Genomic DNA, 14,522 nt, shown 5'->3' on the forward strand with positions numbered 1-14,522 from the left:
TTCAACGGTGCTGACCTCTCCTTGTTGTCACTCAGTCACCTGTATAAATGAAATCCCGGGCACAGTCAACACGCAAGGAAGTGAGAAGCCCATAATTTTTGCCTCGGTTCCAGGTTGGATCTTTGTGGCTCTCAGCGGGAGCTGCTCGGTAACGATCGTCTTTTGGGGGTGGGACATTGAGATCAGGAAACATTGGGACAGGAGCAACGTTAGAGAAATCAAGAGAAGCCAGGAATTAACATCTTGAAGGAATTAATTGGAGTGCTGTGGAGGCCAGCGAGTGCAACAAGGAGGGACACGGGGAGTAGAGACGGAAGACGTGAGACTGAAGCTCCTGTTTCTGTTCCTTTTTTTTTTAAGGAAGATTAGCCCTGATCTAATATCTGCTGCCAAGCCTCCTCTTTCTGCCGAGGAAGACTGGCCCTGAGCTAACATTCGTGCCCATTTTCCTCTGCTTTATAGGTGGGACGCCTGCCACAGCATGGCTCGACAAGCAGTGCCATGTCCGCACCCAGGATCCGAACCGGCGAACCCCGGGCGGCCGAAGCGGAACGTGCGCACTTAACCCCTGCGCCACCGGGCGGGCCCCACTGTTCCGTTCTGAGGCTGGTGTGAGAACGGTCTTGGAAGCAGCAAGAGGGAGCAAGGACACCGTCCCTTTCTAGTTCCTACTGAATGATGGATGTGGGAGAGACATCCCCTGGAAGGGCAGTCGGGAAATGGCGGCGGAAGAGGAAGAATTCCACTCCCCGCCCTCTTCTTTTCCCTAAGGTTCTCGTGGCTGGTCAAATTTTTTAAAAGGCAGGTTACCAGGAGGAAATCAAAGGTTAATTAACATGTATACTTGGGAGAAACCCAGGCAACCTGAGCAGCTCGCCAGAATGGGCGAAGCTGCCACCTTAGTATGCATCTTGAGCTAAAGGCAAAGGAGGAGGATGGGGGTAGTGGTTTGGGATTTCAGAGGGGAGGAAGACAATTTCCTTGGAGACGGCAATGCAAACGTTTGTCAACCAAGTTTTTGCTGGGCCCCAAATGGGCTGCTTGTTGCCTTTCTACCACACCTATTTTTCATTATACTATAGCTATCTTATGGTTCTAGCTCCTTCCTGGAACAGGCCTTGACAAATAGAGATGGTAAGCAATAGGATATAGTGGAGTATACGAGGAAGCCATTTGGTGTAAACCTAATTCGGCCTGACTTTGGTTTTTCCAAAAGGGCCTGACGTGGCCATTGAGCATGCATTGTAGATCTGCTTTAAACACGGCAAGAACGAAGGCCCTTAAGATAAAGGTGCAACTTCCGCCCACACTGGCATTTCCTTAAGGATAAGCATCTCTCCCTAGGCTAGGAACTGACTGTTGCGCTCACCTTTGAGCACCCAGCTCACCAGTGACCACCCAGCTAGAGACTACAGACCTGCCACCCTGCTGTGTCCACCGAGACAGCAGACCTACCGGCTGTGTCCATCAATCGCTGTGCCCACAGAGCAGCCTCACGACTATTGTAAAAGGGACATTTCAATCACACGTGAAACATCCTCTTTGGGGGTATACAACGACTCTGTACACCCCACTTCTTCGGCGCCCTTTCTTCCTTCGGGAAGGCTGTGGGCCACGGTCCTGACATTTTAGCTCAGAATATACTCACCCACATTGTCATTTACAGATTGGTTACGGATTATGTTCATCAACAGCCTTCTCCGTTAAATTCTTTTAAGCAGTTTGGGGGGAAGGTCAAATGTTCTTCCTGAGTCTTCCGAGCCTTTGTCCGTCTTCAGCTCGGATACCAGAGCGCCACGTCCTGGGGCAGCCTGTCTTGAACCCCGTCAAAACCCTGCCCGCAGCATTTTAACGAGTACAGGAAGAGCGTGGAGACAGAAGAGAGAAGAAATTCTTGCAGAAAATGCAGGATTTCAGCATTCGGGGAGAGGTGAAGGAAAAGGGCAGAAAAGACCAAAGTCTAAGGCAGGAGGAAGTGACATCCCTTAGGTTTTGCGCTGAGCCGACAAAGCACTGCACTGAGCCTCGCTCAGTATGGCGCTGTTCGTGAAGACCGCCGAACAGCAGCACAAAACAAAGTGCACAATTAAGCTGCGGGACTACCCACACTCACACCCACACCCACACAGAGCTCCGGCCTCGGTAAGTGTCGAGAAACAAATTTTTTCCGTCGTTCAAGACGCAAAACAGGAAAACAAAAACACAGCCGTGGCGCACACTTACGTCTCTCGCAGAATAGAAAACCGGAAACGCTCACAATCTTTCTTTATAAACCCTGTCATTCCCCCGAGGGGGTGCACCGTTCCTGGAGGTACTGCAATACCAGGTCGATGCGCGGAGTGGACGGAGCAAGCTCCTATTCCATCTCCCTGCTCCAAAAATCCATTTAATATATTGTCCTCGGATAGAGGACGTATCAGATATTAAACTGATAAGAACAGATACTACACTTGATCTTAGCCAAAAGGCCGAGAAGCGATACTCGCTGCCCAGGCCTCCCCGCCGCCGGCCTCCTGCCACGCACTTTCAACTCACGGTGAGTCGCCGGACGCTCAGCCCAGGTCTCACTTCCTTTGCTTCTGCGACAATCCTCTGAGAATTCACCACACAGTCGGCTCTGGTGCAGATTTTCAATCCTCCGGATTTTTAAAGAGAACTTACCTACCTGTTGTTGCCCCGTCGTTCTGGGACGGAAACGCCATTCTGAATCTGCATGCCCCGCCCTTTCCCGCCCGAGGAGGCGTGGCTACGGCGGGCCCGCCGTACCTCCCGGGCCGCCTCCGCGCGCCCTCAGCGGGAGCTGGGCTTCTCTTTCGTGCCAACGGAGAGAAAAGACAGCACCGCGGCCGCGAAGGCCGGGCGGCAAGAGGGCCTGAGGAAGGCAGCTGGCGGCGGACAGTTTCCCGAAGGCACACGGGGTCGCGAGACGGCTTCACCGGAAACGCCCGGACTGTATCGTGTTACATCGGGTGTCCGCGGGCGGAAAGACGAGCTTGGGAGGCGGCGGAGGAGGGGCTCACCGATTCAGGGAGCCGAAGGTCTTGGGGGCGTCCCCCCGAGCGGCGGGGCCAGCCTGCGCGCCGGGCGGAGGGCGGAGGGCGCAGGGCGGAGGGCGGAGGGCGGAGGGCGGAGGGCGCAGGGCGGAGGGCGGAGGGCGGAGGGCGGAGGGCGCAGGGCGCAGGGCGCAGGGCGCAGGGCGGAGGGCGGAGGGCGGAGGGCGGAGGGCGCAGGGCCGGCGGTGGGGAGGGGCGGGGAGGCGTGTCTGGGGGCGGGGCGGCCGGATGGATTCTCTCCGCCTCTGGCACCTGCGTCTCTGGGTGCTTCTGGGGAGGAACCGTGTCCTGGGCTGCGTCCCTCGAGCTCCCCGTGCCTGGGACATGGTTTCCCTACAGCTCTTCCTCACCTGGCAGATACTCTGCACCCTGCTTGGCTGTCACTTCTTGCAGAAAGCCTGCCTTAAGGGCCCTGCCGCCCCCGCCCCCAGTCTCGGTAGCGGCCTTCCTACGTATTTCATCCCACCCGGTAATTCATTTCGAGGGCACCGTTCACCACCCTTTCTGGCAATCCTTTGTCCCTGCCGCGGAAATCGGAGATCATCGAGTGCGGTGACCCTCATCAGTGCTTCTCTCTGTATCCCAGCACCGGTCCGGCGCCCCGCGGGTAGGAGATGCTCCGCAAAGGTTTGCTCGCTGAATTAAAGATGCGCAAGAGGGACTGAATCAGAGAAGAAGTTAGGAGGCTGCTGGCCCGATGCGGGGGTGAAGAAGGGAAGATCTGGCCAGGGGCGGCAGGACACCAGACAGGAGAGGCGACTGCCGGGGATGCTCTGGGCATCAAGGCCCGTCGATGCGTTAAGGCCTCTGGCCAAGTTGGGGTAAAGGTTCCCCCTGTGGCGAAGACCGCCGGCTGCCCGCTCAGCCTTTCCCGTCCGCCCTCCTAAGAGAGGTTCCGTGTAGCGGGGGAGTTGATGTTGCTTTCATCTGGTCTCAGAAGAACTAGGCGGTATCGTGGGTGTAAGACTGAAGCCCCGTCGGTCGTTTCACTCTGCAGCACGGGAAGCCTGATGGCAGGTGCTGCCCGAGCCCTCCGGATGCCAGCCCCTGGGCTGAGGGCTCTCCGTGTATTAGCGCAGTTAATTCCCTCGAGGGCCGAGGGCCGGTGAGGTGGGTATTGTTGTTGTCAGTATCTAGGGCCAGGAGTAGGGGGAGGCCGGGGAGGCACTCTCCTTGGGGGAGGGAGGGATTGACGGGAGTGCCCCCGCCCCAATCTTCAGTAAGCAAGATAAATCATGTTTTACTTCTCTTTTAATAATATTTATTTCTCTTGATAAATAAATCTTCTCTTGATTATAAGATAATCGAGATATTTATCTTGACTACTGGGTCTTTGGCGCTCCCTTAAATCTTGTTGCCAAGGCGGGTGCCTCACTCGTTTTACTCCACTCTGATCCCCGCCTTGTTATTATCCACCCCCCGTCCTATTGACCTGAACTGTCACAGCCACGTGTAGCTCTGGAGCACTGGAAATGGGGTCGGTCCTATAAATGTGATTCCTGGAGATGGCTGGAAGTGTAAAATACACATGGGATTTCGAAGACTTAGCATACACGTTGTAAACACGTTTAAAATCTCAATTTTAAAAATGTTGGTTACAGGGGCCGGCCCGGTGGCGCAGTGGTTAAGTTCACACGTTCCACTTCTCAGCGACCTGGGGTTCGCTGGTTGGGATCCCGGGTGTGGACATGGCACTGCTTGGCACGCCGTGCTGTGGTAGGCGTCCCATGTATAAAGTACAGGAAGATGGGCACGGATGTTAGCTCAGGGCCAGGCTTCCTCAGCAAAAAGAGGAGGATTGGCAGTAGTTAGCTCAGGGCTAATCTTCCTCAAAAAAAAAAAAAAAAATATTGGTTACATATTGAAGTGATATTTGGATGTATTGAGTTCAATAAAATATTCAACGTAATTCACCTGTTTCTCTTTATTTTATGTTTTAACGTGGCCACACAGAAAATTTAAAATTACTCCCGTCACTGCCATATTTCTAGGGGAAAGCACGGTTCCAGACTGAAGCTCATAGAGGCTGAGCAACTTGCCTAAGGTCACACAGCTAATTCGAGGCGAGGGCAGGATTGGAACTCGAGCAGCCCGTTAACCGCTTTGGCCCTCCTTTTTTTTAAACTACAGAAAGGGGATCATGATAACAGCTCTCCGCTTCGGGGACTTGTGAAGCTACCCGTGGAAACGACAGGCATATGGGAATCTCGTGATAAGTGCGCTCTAGGAAAAGTCCCCGCCCGTCGGTCACATGGAGAGAACATCCGTTTTACGGTGTTGTGAAGAGTCTTCCCCTGCCCGCCCCGGGCATCCCTGCTTCCCGTCCCACTTTCCCTGGCTTTATTTTCCTGCCAGCTGCCGAGTCGTTCCGGACGCCCGCGATCATCCCACGGCACAGAGAGGACTACAGACACGGCCGTGCGGGCACACAGGCGCACAGTTAGATTCGCAACTGTACCGACGGTGTTGGCCTATCTGCTTCTCGCCTCGACGGCAGAGACTCTGTTTGCTCCTCCGTCCCCAGCACCTGGGACGGTGCTCGGCACGGCCTTGGCGCTTGAGGAATATTTGTGGAAGGAAAGGAGGAGGGTCAAATGAGACGACATCTCACGTGCTCAGCCTGCTCCTGACACGACTCTTCGGGCCTCCCCATCCCAGGATCCCTGTTCAGCTCTGCGTGTCTCAGACCATCTTCTGCTCAGACTTTGGTTTCCCTGAGAAGGGGGTTGCTGCGGTCTGAACCCCGCTACCCTGTTCATCTCTCGCGGGCCTCCTCCTTGTCCTGCCTGTTCTCCTGGCCGTTGGGGCAGGTGTCTTAGTCTCAAGCCTGGGTCGGCAACTCCCCGAGGGCAGGAACGGTGTCTGGCCCGTCTCTGCTCCCAGCTCCCAGCCAGGTGTGTCACATCACGTTACAGGTGATCAGTGACAAAACAAGAATACTTGCGGGGTCGGGGGGAGGGGGGGGGCGCCCCATGGCCGAGTGGTTGAGTTCTCATGCTCCGCTGCAGGCGGCCCAGTGTTTGGTCGGTTCGAATCCTGGGCGGGGACATAGCACCGCTCATCGAGCCACGCTGAGACGGCGTCACGTGCCACAACTAGAAGGACCCACAACTAAGAATATACAGCTATGTACCGGGGGGCTTTGGGGAGAAAAAGGGAAAAAATAAAATCTTGAAAAAGGAAAAAGAATACTCGCGGGGCCGGCCCCGTGGCCGAGTGGTTGAGTTCGCGCGCTCCGCTTGGGCAGCCCAGGGTTTCGCCGGTTCGGATCCTGGGCACGGACATGGCACCGCTCATCAAACCGTGCTGAGGCGGCGTCCCATGTGTCGCAACTAGGAGGACCCACAACTAAAAAAAAAAGTACAACTATGTGCCGGGGGGCTTTGGGGAGAAAAAGGAAAAAGAAAATCAAAAAAAAGAAAAAGAAAAGGAATACTTGCAACCCAAAGCACGGAAAAAGCACTTTTCTTCCTAACACATAAAGAGCTCCCGGAGACAAGTATAAAAGACCAACTGTACAGTAGAGAAGAAATGAGGAAAGGCCAGGCACGGACAGTTCATGAAAAGAAAAAGTGGTTCTTCTTTTTTCCCCAAGATTTTATTTTTCAGGGCGGCCTGGTGGCACAGTGGTTAAGTTCACACGTTCTGCTTTGGTGGCCTGGGGTTCGCCGGTTTGGATCCCGGGTGTGGACCTACGCACCGCTTGTCAAGCCATGCTGTGCCAGGTGTCCCACATATAAAAAAGGAGAGGAAGATGGGCACAGATGTTAGCTCAGGGCCAGTCTTCCTCAGCCAAAAAGAGGAGGATTGGCAGCAGATGTTCGTTCAGGGCTAATCTTCCTCAAAACAAAACGAAACACAACGTTAAAAGGTTTTATTTTTCCTATTTCTCCCCAAAGCCCCCCGGTACATGCTGTCCTCGTGTGATGCAGATGGAACAAGTTCTCTGGGGCCTCTGCTTCTAAGGGGACTAATCCCAGCCCGACGGCCCCGCCCTCAAGACCTCGTCTAAACCTAACACCTCCCAAAGGCCTCACCTCCAAATACTGTCGCGGTAGGGTTAGGGCTTCAGCGTACGAACTTTGGGGGACACGGTTCAGTCCCTCACACCCACTCAACCTGAAACTGCCTCCTGATAAGGTCACGGAGGATTCGCGTGCACATTCGAGCTGGAGAGGCAGTGCCGGAAGGCACATACGTTGGAAGAGAAGCGGCAGTCGGGGGTCAATTCGTACGTGTCCCTCTGTATGCTATCTGAGGAAGATATTCCACATTAAACGGGCTTCTTGGGCCAACGTTTTTTGTCATTGGTTGCGATAAACTCAGTGCCCACCGTTAGTACAGCTGCCACGCATAGAGGACTTGGCACAGGTCAAGGCCTTTGCTGAGTACTTCACACGTTTTGCCTTATTTAATTCTCATAATACCCCCATGAGATAAATGTTACCATCCCGTTTTTACCGATGAAGAGCTTGAGGCTGGGAGAGGAAAGTAACTGGCCCAAGGGCTCACCGAGAAATGTTAAAGCCGGCATGGGAACTCATCTGCCAAGCCAGTGGTCCTCAGCGTGGTCCCCGGACCAGCAGCATCGGTATCCCCTGAGAACTTGTTAGAAATGCACAATCTCGGGCCCATGAGCCCGAGACCGACTGAATTAGAAATTCTGGAAGTGGGGCCCAGAAATCTGGGTTTCATCAAGTCCTCCGGATGACTCTGATGTACTCTCAAATTTCGGGACCACTATTCGAAGCTGCATTCCCTCTCAGTGTATGCGAGACAAGATGGGTGACTTGGCAGAGAAAGCTCCTATCAAACAAAACAGTCCGCATAGGATATTGAAGGTCACTGGGGACTGCCCCTGTTGTGAAGGCTCTGAGGAGCCCATCAGCGTGGACACCGGGGCGGTCCTCCTGTTCCCTGAGGAGCCTGGCCTGGCCCTCTCCCCCGGCTTCACCTCTTTGCCTCGCTCTGCTTCGGTTGTTCCTCCCCCTCGCCATTGCTCCCCGGGCACTGTGTCCCTGCCGGGGCTCCTGCTGCTGCTTCTCGCTGACCACCCAAGTCCTCCTGCAGCCACGGCCGCCCCTCGGCGCCAGGCTCTCGTGCAGACGGACGCCGGACATCCGTCCCCACGTGGATCTGTCCCCACAGACACCGCAACGCGGCAGCACCTGCGCCCTTCCTGACCTTCCTGGCCCTGCCGCTCCGCCTGCCTCCGTGTTCCCAGCACCGATCGGCAGGCTCTCCGTAAAAGTGTGGGAAATGTAAGTGAATTTAGATTTTCTGCTCAAATGATGTTCATTTAAATCTGATCTCACCTCCGCTTGCAGAGGCTGGATTTTGCATTCAGAACCCCGAACTGTAGGAAAGGCCCCGTCTGAAAGGAAGACTCCAGAAGGAGGCCAAGGCGCCTGTATCACTGAAGCCCCTGCCCCTGCACTTTTCTTCAGGAATCAGGCAGTGACAAGCACGGCCACCAGGGGGCGGCATCGGCTTCTTTCCAGCCCCTGGCTGGGCCCTGGACTCGGTTTGGGGAGGGCTGCCTCTGAAAGGGCCCCTGGTAGAGGAGAAGGCACCCATGGGACCCTTTCACACACACGCCTTTCTTCCACACCCCTTCTCAGAAGTAGGTTGTGTCTTCTCCGTTTTATTCTTGAGGCAACAAAGTGGGTTTGCCAAATGGGTCTCTGTGATTCCTAAGCGGAAGCTGCTCCTTGGCATCCACTCCCCCGACCCCCTCTCCTCCCCGCAGACTCCTCGCCTCCCTTCCTTTGGGCGCCCAGACAGGTACCTGGTTAGGATGCTGTGGAGACAAGGACATCCTCAACCACTTCCTAGGTGAGCTCCCTCCGTCCCCTCCCCTCCGCTACTCCATAGCGTGAGCTGTTGCGGGGGACGGGACCTGGAAACATCTAAGCCTCTTGTTAGGAACTGAGGACACCAGGCTCCAGGGGAAGTGACTTTTCCAAGCAGTCGACAGTGAGGGACAGGACTCCTGATGACTCTCAGCCCAGGGCTGAGCCCGCCAGGCCTTGAGGGGGCCTCTCTCTCCAGTGTCATCCCCACCGCTGGCTTCTGTCTTTCTCCTCCCAGAAGTCCCTCCTTCCCCTGAGAGTTCAATACTACCAGACCTTGCCTAGAAACGCAGAGCTTTATAGGCATTCCTGGGCAACGGCGCATTCACACAACCGCCCAGGGCTCAAGGCCCGCAGAGCAGGGCAAGCCAGGCTCCGGTGGACGTTTGGTTCCCGTGCTCCGGGAACTCCGAGGACCTTTAATCCTTCCACCCTGCACTCAGCAATTCACACAAGATTTCCCGACTGCCCTCTGTGTGCAGGCCCGGGGCTGGGCCCTGCAGAGATGCAGGCGAGAAGAAGCAGCTCCTGGGCTCAGGGCTCAGGGCTGAGGCTGGAGGGGAGAAGGCTCCGGTGAGGAACCGTGACACAGCAGCTGCAGTATCATCCGGCTGGGGAGCCAACAGGAGGAAGCCGGTAGTCCCAGCTGGTCTGTCCTTCTGTCTGGAATACTTCCCTGAATGCTTGTCACTTGAACCTTGGCTCTCATGTCACCAACTGGAGAGGGCTTCCTGAGCACCCCCCCCTCCAATCTGAAGTAGTTCCCTCGCCCCCGTCGCTCTCCAGCACACCTCCCTGCCTTATTTTCCTTGATGGCATGCACCGCCCTCTGAAATTACCGTCTTTATTCACCGCCTGTCTCTCCCCACTCCCCCCTATAATGTACACTCCACGGGGCCAAGTCCTTATCCATCTCCCTCGGGGCTGTAGGCTCAGAACTTAGGGCGGTGCCTGGCGCCTAGCATGCACTCCACGTATGATGGCTCAGTGTGTGAATGCTCCAATGTTCTCCTCAGGGAATCCCCCCCACCCCCACCCCAGCGCCAGGTCCCGGGCTGTGATCTTGTGGAGAGAAAGGGCTGCAGAGGTGAGGCTGCCAGGAAAGAAAACGGCCGTTTGGAGGAAGGCTCCCTGGGGCCGAGGCTGGGGTGGGCTGGGGTGGGGACTGGAGTTCCCATTTACAGGAGATGCCTTGGGGTAGGCCCACAGCCTGGTGCCGCCCTGACAAGCTGGGCCCCTTCCTTCACCCCTCCCTGCCCTGCTCCTCCTCCCCATTTGTTCATCAACACCTTCCCTGGCAGACACAAAAGATGCAGGAGGGGGTGGGATTGCCAGTTTCATCTCCTTTATCAGATAATCTAGTGACAATTTCCGTCTTGGGTGTGAGGCTCAGGAGATATAGGAGAAATGTTAAAGAAGTTTCAAAGATTGTGGAAGAAACACGGGACAATCTGGGTGTTTTCAGTTTCTGTGTGTTTTTAGTTTCACAGACATTCTAACACTTTTTCAAAGCCAAGTTTGGCCAATTTCTAGCTGGGTGACCTCGGACAGATTACCCAGCCTTTCTGCGCTTGGTTTCTTCTCTTTAGAATAACCACACTGGGCCGGCCCCGTGGCCGAGTGGTTAAGTTCGCGCACTCCGCTTCTGCGCCCCAGGGTTTCGCCCGTTCGAATCCCAGGCACGGACATGGCACTGCTCATCAGGCCATGCTGAGGCGGCGTCCCACATGCCACAACTAGAAGGACCCACAACTAAAAATACACCACTATGTATCGGGGGGCTTTTGGGAGAAAAAATAAAAAATAAAATCTTAACAACAACAAAAAAGAATAACCATACTTACTTCCTGGGTTGAGTTGTGTGTTAAAGTATGCAAAGTTCCTAGACCAGAGCCTGGCATGCAGTGGCCACTCAACAGGGTGATGGTTCCCAACCCCTTGGCCTGCTCTGTCTTCCCCTCTCCTAACTCACTGTGCTCAGCTCCCCCTCCGTGCCTCAGCTCCTGCTGCAAGCTACCCTCCCCCGCCCCCGTGGCGGTGTAACAAACTAATTTCCTAAGGTCTTGATCTCTTCGGGGATTCCGGGAGGCTCCCTGCATGGCTGGGGAAACCAGGTGGCTGGGCTTGTAGCAGGGAGGGGAAGAAGGAGGTGGCAAGGCGGGCTGCTGCTAAACGGATGGGAAGCTGGTGGGCAGGAGCTTGGCCCTCCTGCCTGCCAATGACTTCCCCTCCCCTTTTTCCAATCCCCCTCATATATAGCCTTTAAAAGGTTAACCACATAATAAACGCAAGAATGCAGCCTCCAGGTAAAGATGGAAATATTAGTTACCATTTCATTCTCCTTTGATCCCCCGCCCCTCCTTCAATTTTACCCACCTCCCTGAAGGGAGGGTATCACTGTTATCCTTTGGGTCACACCGCCCCTTTGTGACATCTCCTCCTCTTCAGGGCTGCCCAGACTGTATCAGGCTGCAGTGACTGGGGAGATGCCACCCAGTCCTGTCCCCCTCTTAACCGATCCTATATGGGACTAATTAACTTCTAGAAACCTTTCCAGAAGCTTCTAGTTGGCACTTTCTCTCCCTCCTCTGAAGTCCTACAAGTGGCTATCTTACGATTTATGAGGGCCCAACGTTCCGGGTCACTGGCGAGTCTTGTCTCTCGCTAGAGTGTAAGCCCTCTGAGGCCAGGCCCTGTGGCCTGCACATCCTCTATATCCCCACAGGCTCTCTGGCTCAGAGATAGGGCCCACGGTATGAATGTGGTCAGTAAACACCCTATGGAGTGAAGAATTCTGTCTTTATCTATTTGAGCAAGGGAGGTCCTGGTGGTGGTGGTGGTGGTGTGTGTAGGGGGTGTGTGTCCTCCTGGCTGGCACTCTGACCAGCAACTGAGGGATTTCTGCTGAGGATGCCTCCCTGATGACAGAGGATGGATGATGGCTAAGTGGTGAGGGGCCCAGGCACTGGATTCAGACGGATCCTTGCTCAGCCACTTACTAGCTACGTGTGACCTTAGACAAGTCATTGAATCCTTTGAAGCTTTCTTCACCCATAAAACGCAGACTACACCAGGCCCTAACTCACAGCTGTTGTGAGGATCAAGAAGGGTAATGGGTTGAGGCTATTTTATGGGGCTCCAGGTTCACACAGGTTTGAACCCTGAATTAGGAAAGATAAAGGAGGAAGACTCGTCCGCATCTCTTGAGTAGACCCCGGCGGTGGGAGTGTGTGTGCGGGGTGGTCACCTCTCCTCCTGAGTCAACGCTGCCACGCATGTTCCTTTTGCCCTTCCTACCATTAATGCCGACTTGAATTCCAAATGTTAGAATATGGTAGAAAAGGTCAAATAAAACGGCCACCGATTGAGCAGACCTCCATCACGGTGCTGCTGGGCTGCCGCGCGCACATCTCCACGCCCCGCCCCGCCCCTCCGCCTCGGGGCCGCTGATTGGCCCGCGTCGCGTGACGTCACGCGCGGGCTTTAAGGCGGCCGCCCAGGAGCGCCCCGCAGTGCCGGCGCGCTGCAGGCCGAGCTGGAGGCTGTCCTGGCGGCTCGGTCGTCCGGCCCGGAGCGGCGTGGGGTGAGCGCGGCAGGCGGGAGGCAAAGAGGCGGCCTCGGCGCGGGGCCTGGCGAGCTGCCGTCGGCGATGGGAGGAAAGCGGGCAGAGAGTGTCGCGGGGCGCTCGGGAGGGGGTCGCGGTGTACGGAGGGGCGTGTCAACAGCCTGGGGATGTGGAGGGCGGCTGGGAGCGGGCCTCGCTCTCCGGTCTCAGCACCTGCACCCTAACTCTTAATTGGGGATGCTGCCCGACCTGCCCCTTCCCGCGAGGATTGTCGCCCGGGAGATAGGGGTCGCGGCGTCTGCGGCCGCTCCACACCCTCGGCGAGGGGACGCTGGAAGCTGACCATCCGCCGGATCGAGGCCTCGGCCCCACCTCCGTGTCCCGGGACCTGGGGGTTTCTCTAGGTCTCATCGCCCCTGTCAGGGCCCCCAGGCAGCGGGGAGCGCCTCTGTTACACCTGCGGCTGCTTCAAAAAAAAGAAAACGAATTTTAAAAAGGAAGCAATGCCGACTGATTTAGGAAAGGGTCAAGAAGTTGCACGTTTCATGTTTATTATTAAACGTCTCCTCCTTTTTTCTCCCGTGACCTTTCCCTGTTCAGATCACCCAGCCTCTACCGTGAGCCCCAAGACCTGCACTTCAGCCGGAGCTCACCATGGGGAACCACTTGACCGAGATGGCGCCCACTGCCTCCTCCTTCTTGCCCCACTTCCAGGCCCTGCACGTAGTGGTCGTCGGGCTGGACTCAGCTGGAAAGACCTCCCTCCTCTACCGCCTCAAGTTCAAAGAGTTTGTGCAGAGTGTCCCCACTAAAGGCTTTAACACAGAGAAGATCCGGGTGCCCCTGGGGGGCTCCCGTGGCATCACCTTCCAAGTGTGGGATGTCGGGGGACAGGAGAAGCTGCGACCACTGTGGCGCTCCTACACACGCCGGACAGATGGGCTGGTGTTTGTGGTGGATGCTGCAGAGGTGGAGCGCCTGGAGGAGGCCAAGGTGGAGCTACACCGAATCAGCCGGGCCTCGGACAACCAGGGTGTGCCTGTGCTGGTGCTGGCCAACAAGCAGGATCAGCCTGGGGCACTGAGCGCAGCCGAGGTGGAGAAGAGACTGGCAGTCCGAGAGCTGGCTGCTGCCACACTCACCCACGTGCAGGGCTGCAGTGCTGTGAATGGGCTGGGCCTGCAGCCTGGCCTTGAGCGCCTGTATGAGATGATCCTCAAGAGGAAGAAGGCGGCCAGGGTAGGCAAGAAGAGACGGTGACCTGAGGCCGCCCTCCTCACCAGTAGGGGTCTGCACACTTGGACAGCCAGGCAGAGCTCGTGGCCCCTCGCTCAGCCCCTGGTGCAGGACCTGTCCACCTCAATGAAGGACTGAGGGGCACACTGGGGGTCCTGTTTTGGTGCAGCGTTGGGGAGGGGGATGGGAGAAGGGATGGCTTCTGACCTCTCCCTCCTGACCTCCAGAGGAGCGGGGCCTGCAGCTGTGGAGGCTTAAATGTAAACTGTCACTCTACCTCGACCCTGTTTCTTATTTTGCTTCTCTGGCTTTTTGATTAGATGTGTTTTGGGGCAAAGAAAAGTTGCTTGGAGAATGCATTTGGGATGAATGAGGATTATCTCTGTCCCACCCCCTCCTCCAACTGGGGAGTCTCCCCAGGCTGCTTTTCTAGGGGTGCCAGTCACAATAGTCTTTCTTTTTGTGTCTGTGTGAAAGTGCCAAGAATCCCTCCCCACATTTGTACATCCGCAACTGTTTTTATAAACTGTGTGTGTGTCCTCTGTATTATTATTACCTATTTTTTAGCATTTACTTATAAGTTATTAAAGACTGATGATACTGTAGCTCTAACTCTGGCTGGCATTTTCCTCTCCTTACCTCGCCCCAGGGATGGTCCAAGATTTCGGTATGGGTGGGTGGGAGGAGACAGGGGATGTACCTTGAAGCTGAGTTTGCAAAGTAAGCTCTCTTCTAAAAATTAGTTTGTGTGTTTATGGGATGGCTGGTGGAAATTATGGAAGGAGTTGAACCCTCAGCTGTTGCCTGATCTCTGCC

The 14,522-nt window shown here is 55.6% G+C and overlaps 2 protein-coding genes and 1 non-coding gene across 5 annotated transcripts; 2 read left to right on the forward strand and 1 right to left on the reverse strand.

The window, feature by feature from the left end:
• Window positions 1-1,541: 1,541 nt before the first annotated feature.
• LOC124247783 (circumsporozoite protein-like) lies at window positions 1,542-6,081 on the forward strand. Of its 3 annotated transcripts, XM_046677454.1 has the most exons (4): window positions 1,543-3,129; window positions 3,228-3,522; window positions 3,640-4,163; window positions 5,184-6,059. In XM_046677454.1, the coding sequence occupies exons 1-3, from the start codon at window positions 2,714-2,716 to the stop codon at window positions 3,691-3,693; spliced, it is 765 nt and encodes a 254-aa protein (XP_046533410.1). In that variant the 5' UTR covers window positions 1,543-2,713; the 3' UTR covers window positions 3,694-4,163; window positions 5,184-6,059. The 3 variants fall into 3 exon arrangements, 2 of the variants coding, with proteins under 2 accessions (XP_046533409.1, XP_046533410.1); XR_006890824.1 differs by lacking the exon at window positions 1,543-3,129 and adding an exon at window positions 5,045-5,097 and having other exon boundaries at window positions 3,159-4,163; window positions 5,184-6,081; XM_046677453.1 differs by lacking the exon at window positions 5,184-6,059 and having other exon boundaries at window positions 1,542-3,129; window positions 3,228-4,746.
• On the reverse strand, window positions 2,290-2,480 carry LOC124248013 (U2 spliceosomal RNA). The gene has a single exon (XR_006890899.1). It is a non-coding gene; the product is annotated as a U2 spliceosomal RNA (small nuclear RNA).
• Window positions 6,082-12,401: 6,320 nt separating the features above from the next.
• ARL4D (ADP ribosylation factor like GTPase 4D) lies at window positions 12,402-14,318 on the forward strand. Its single transcript, XM_046676000.1, has 2 exons — window positions 12,402-12,488; window positions 13,071-14,318. The coding sequence occupies exon 2, from the start codon at window positions 13,125-13,127 to the stop codon at window positions 13,728-13,730; it is 606 nt and encodes a 201-aa protein (XP_046531956.1). The 5' UTR covers window positions 12,402-12,488; window positions 13,071-13,124; the 3' UTR covers window positions 13,731-14,318.
• The last annotated feature ends 204 nt before the right edge of the window (window positions 14,319-14,522 follow it).

This window comes from Equus quagga, chromosome 11, assembly GCF_021613505.1.
Source record: "Equus quagga isolate Etosha38 chromosome 11, UCLA_HA_Equagga_1.0, whole genome shotgun sequence".
Lineage (NCBI taxonomy): Eukaryota > Metazoa > Chordata > Mammalia > Perissodactyla > Equidae > Equus > Equus quagga.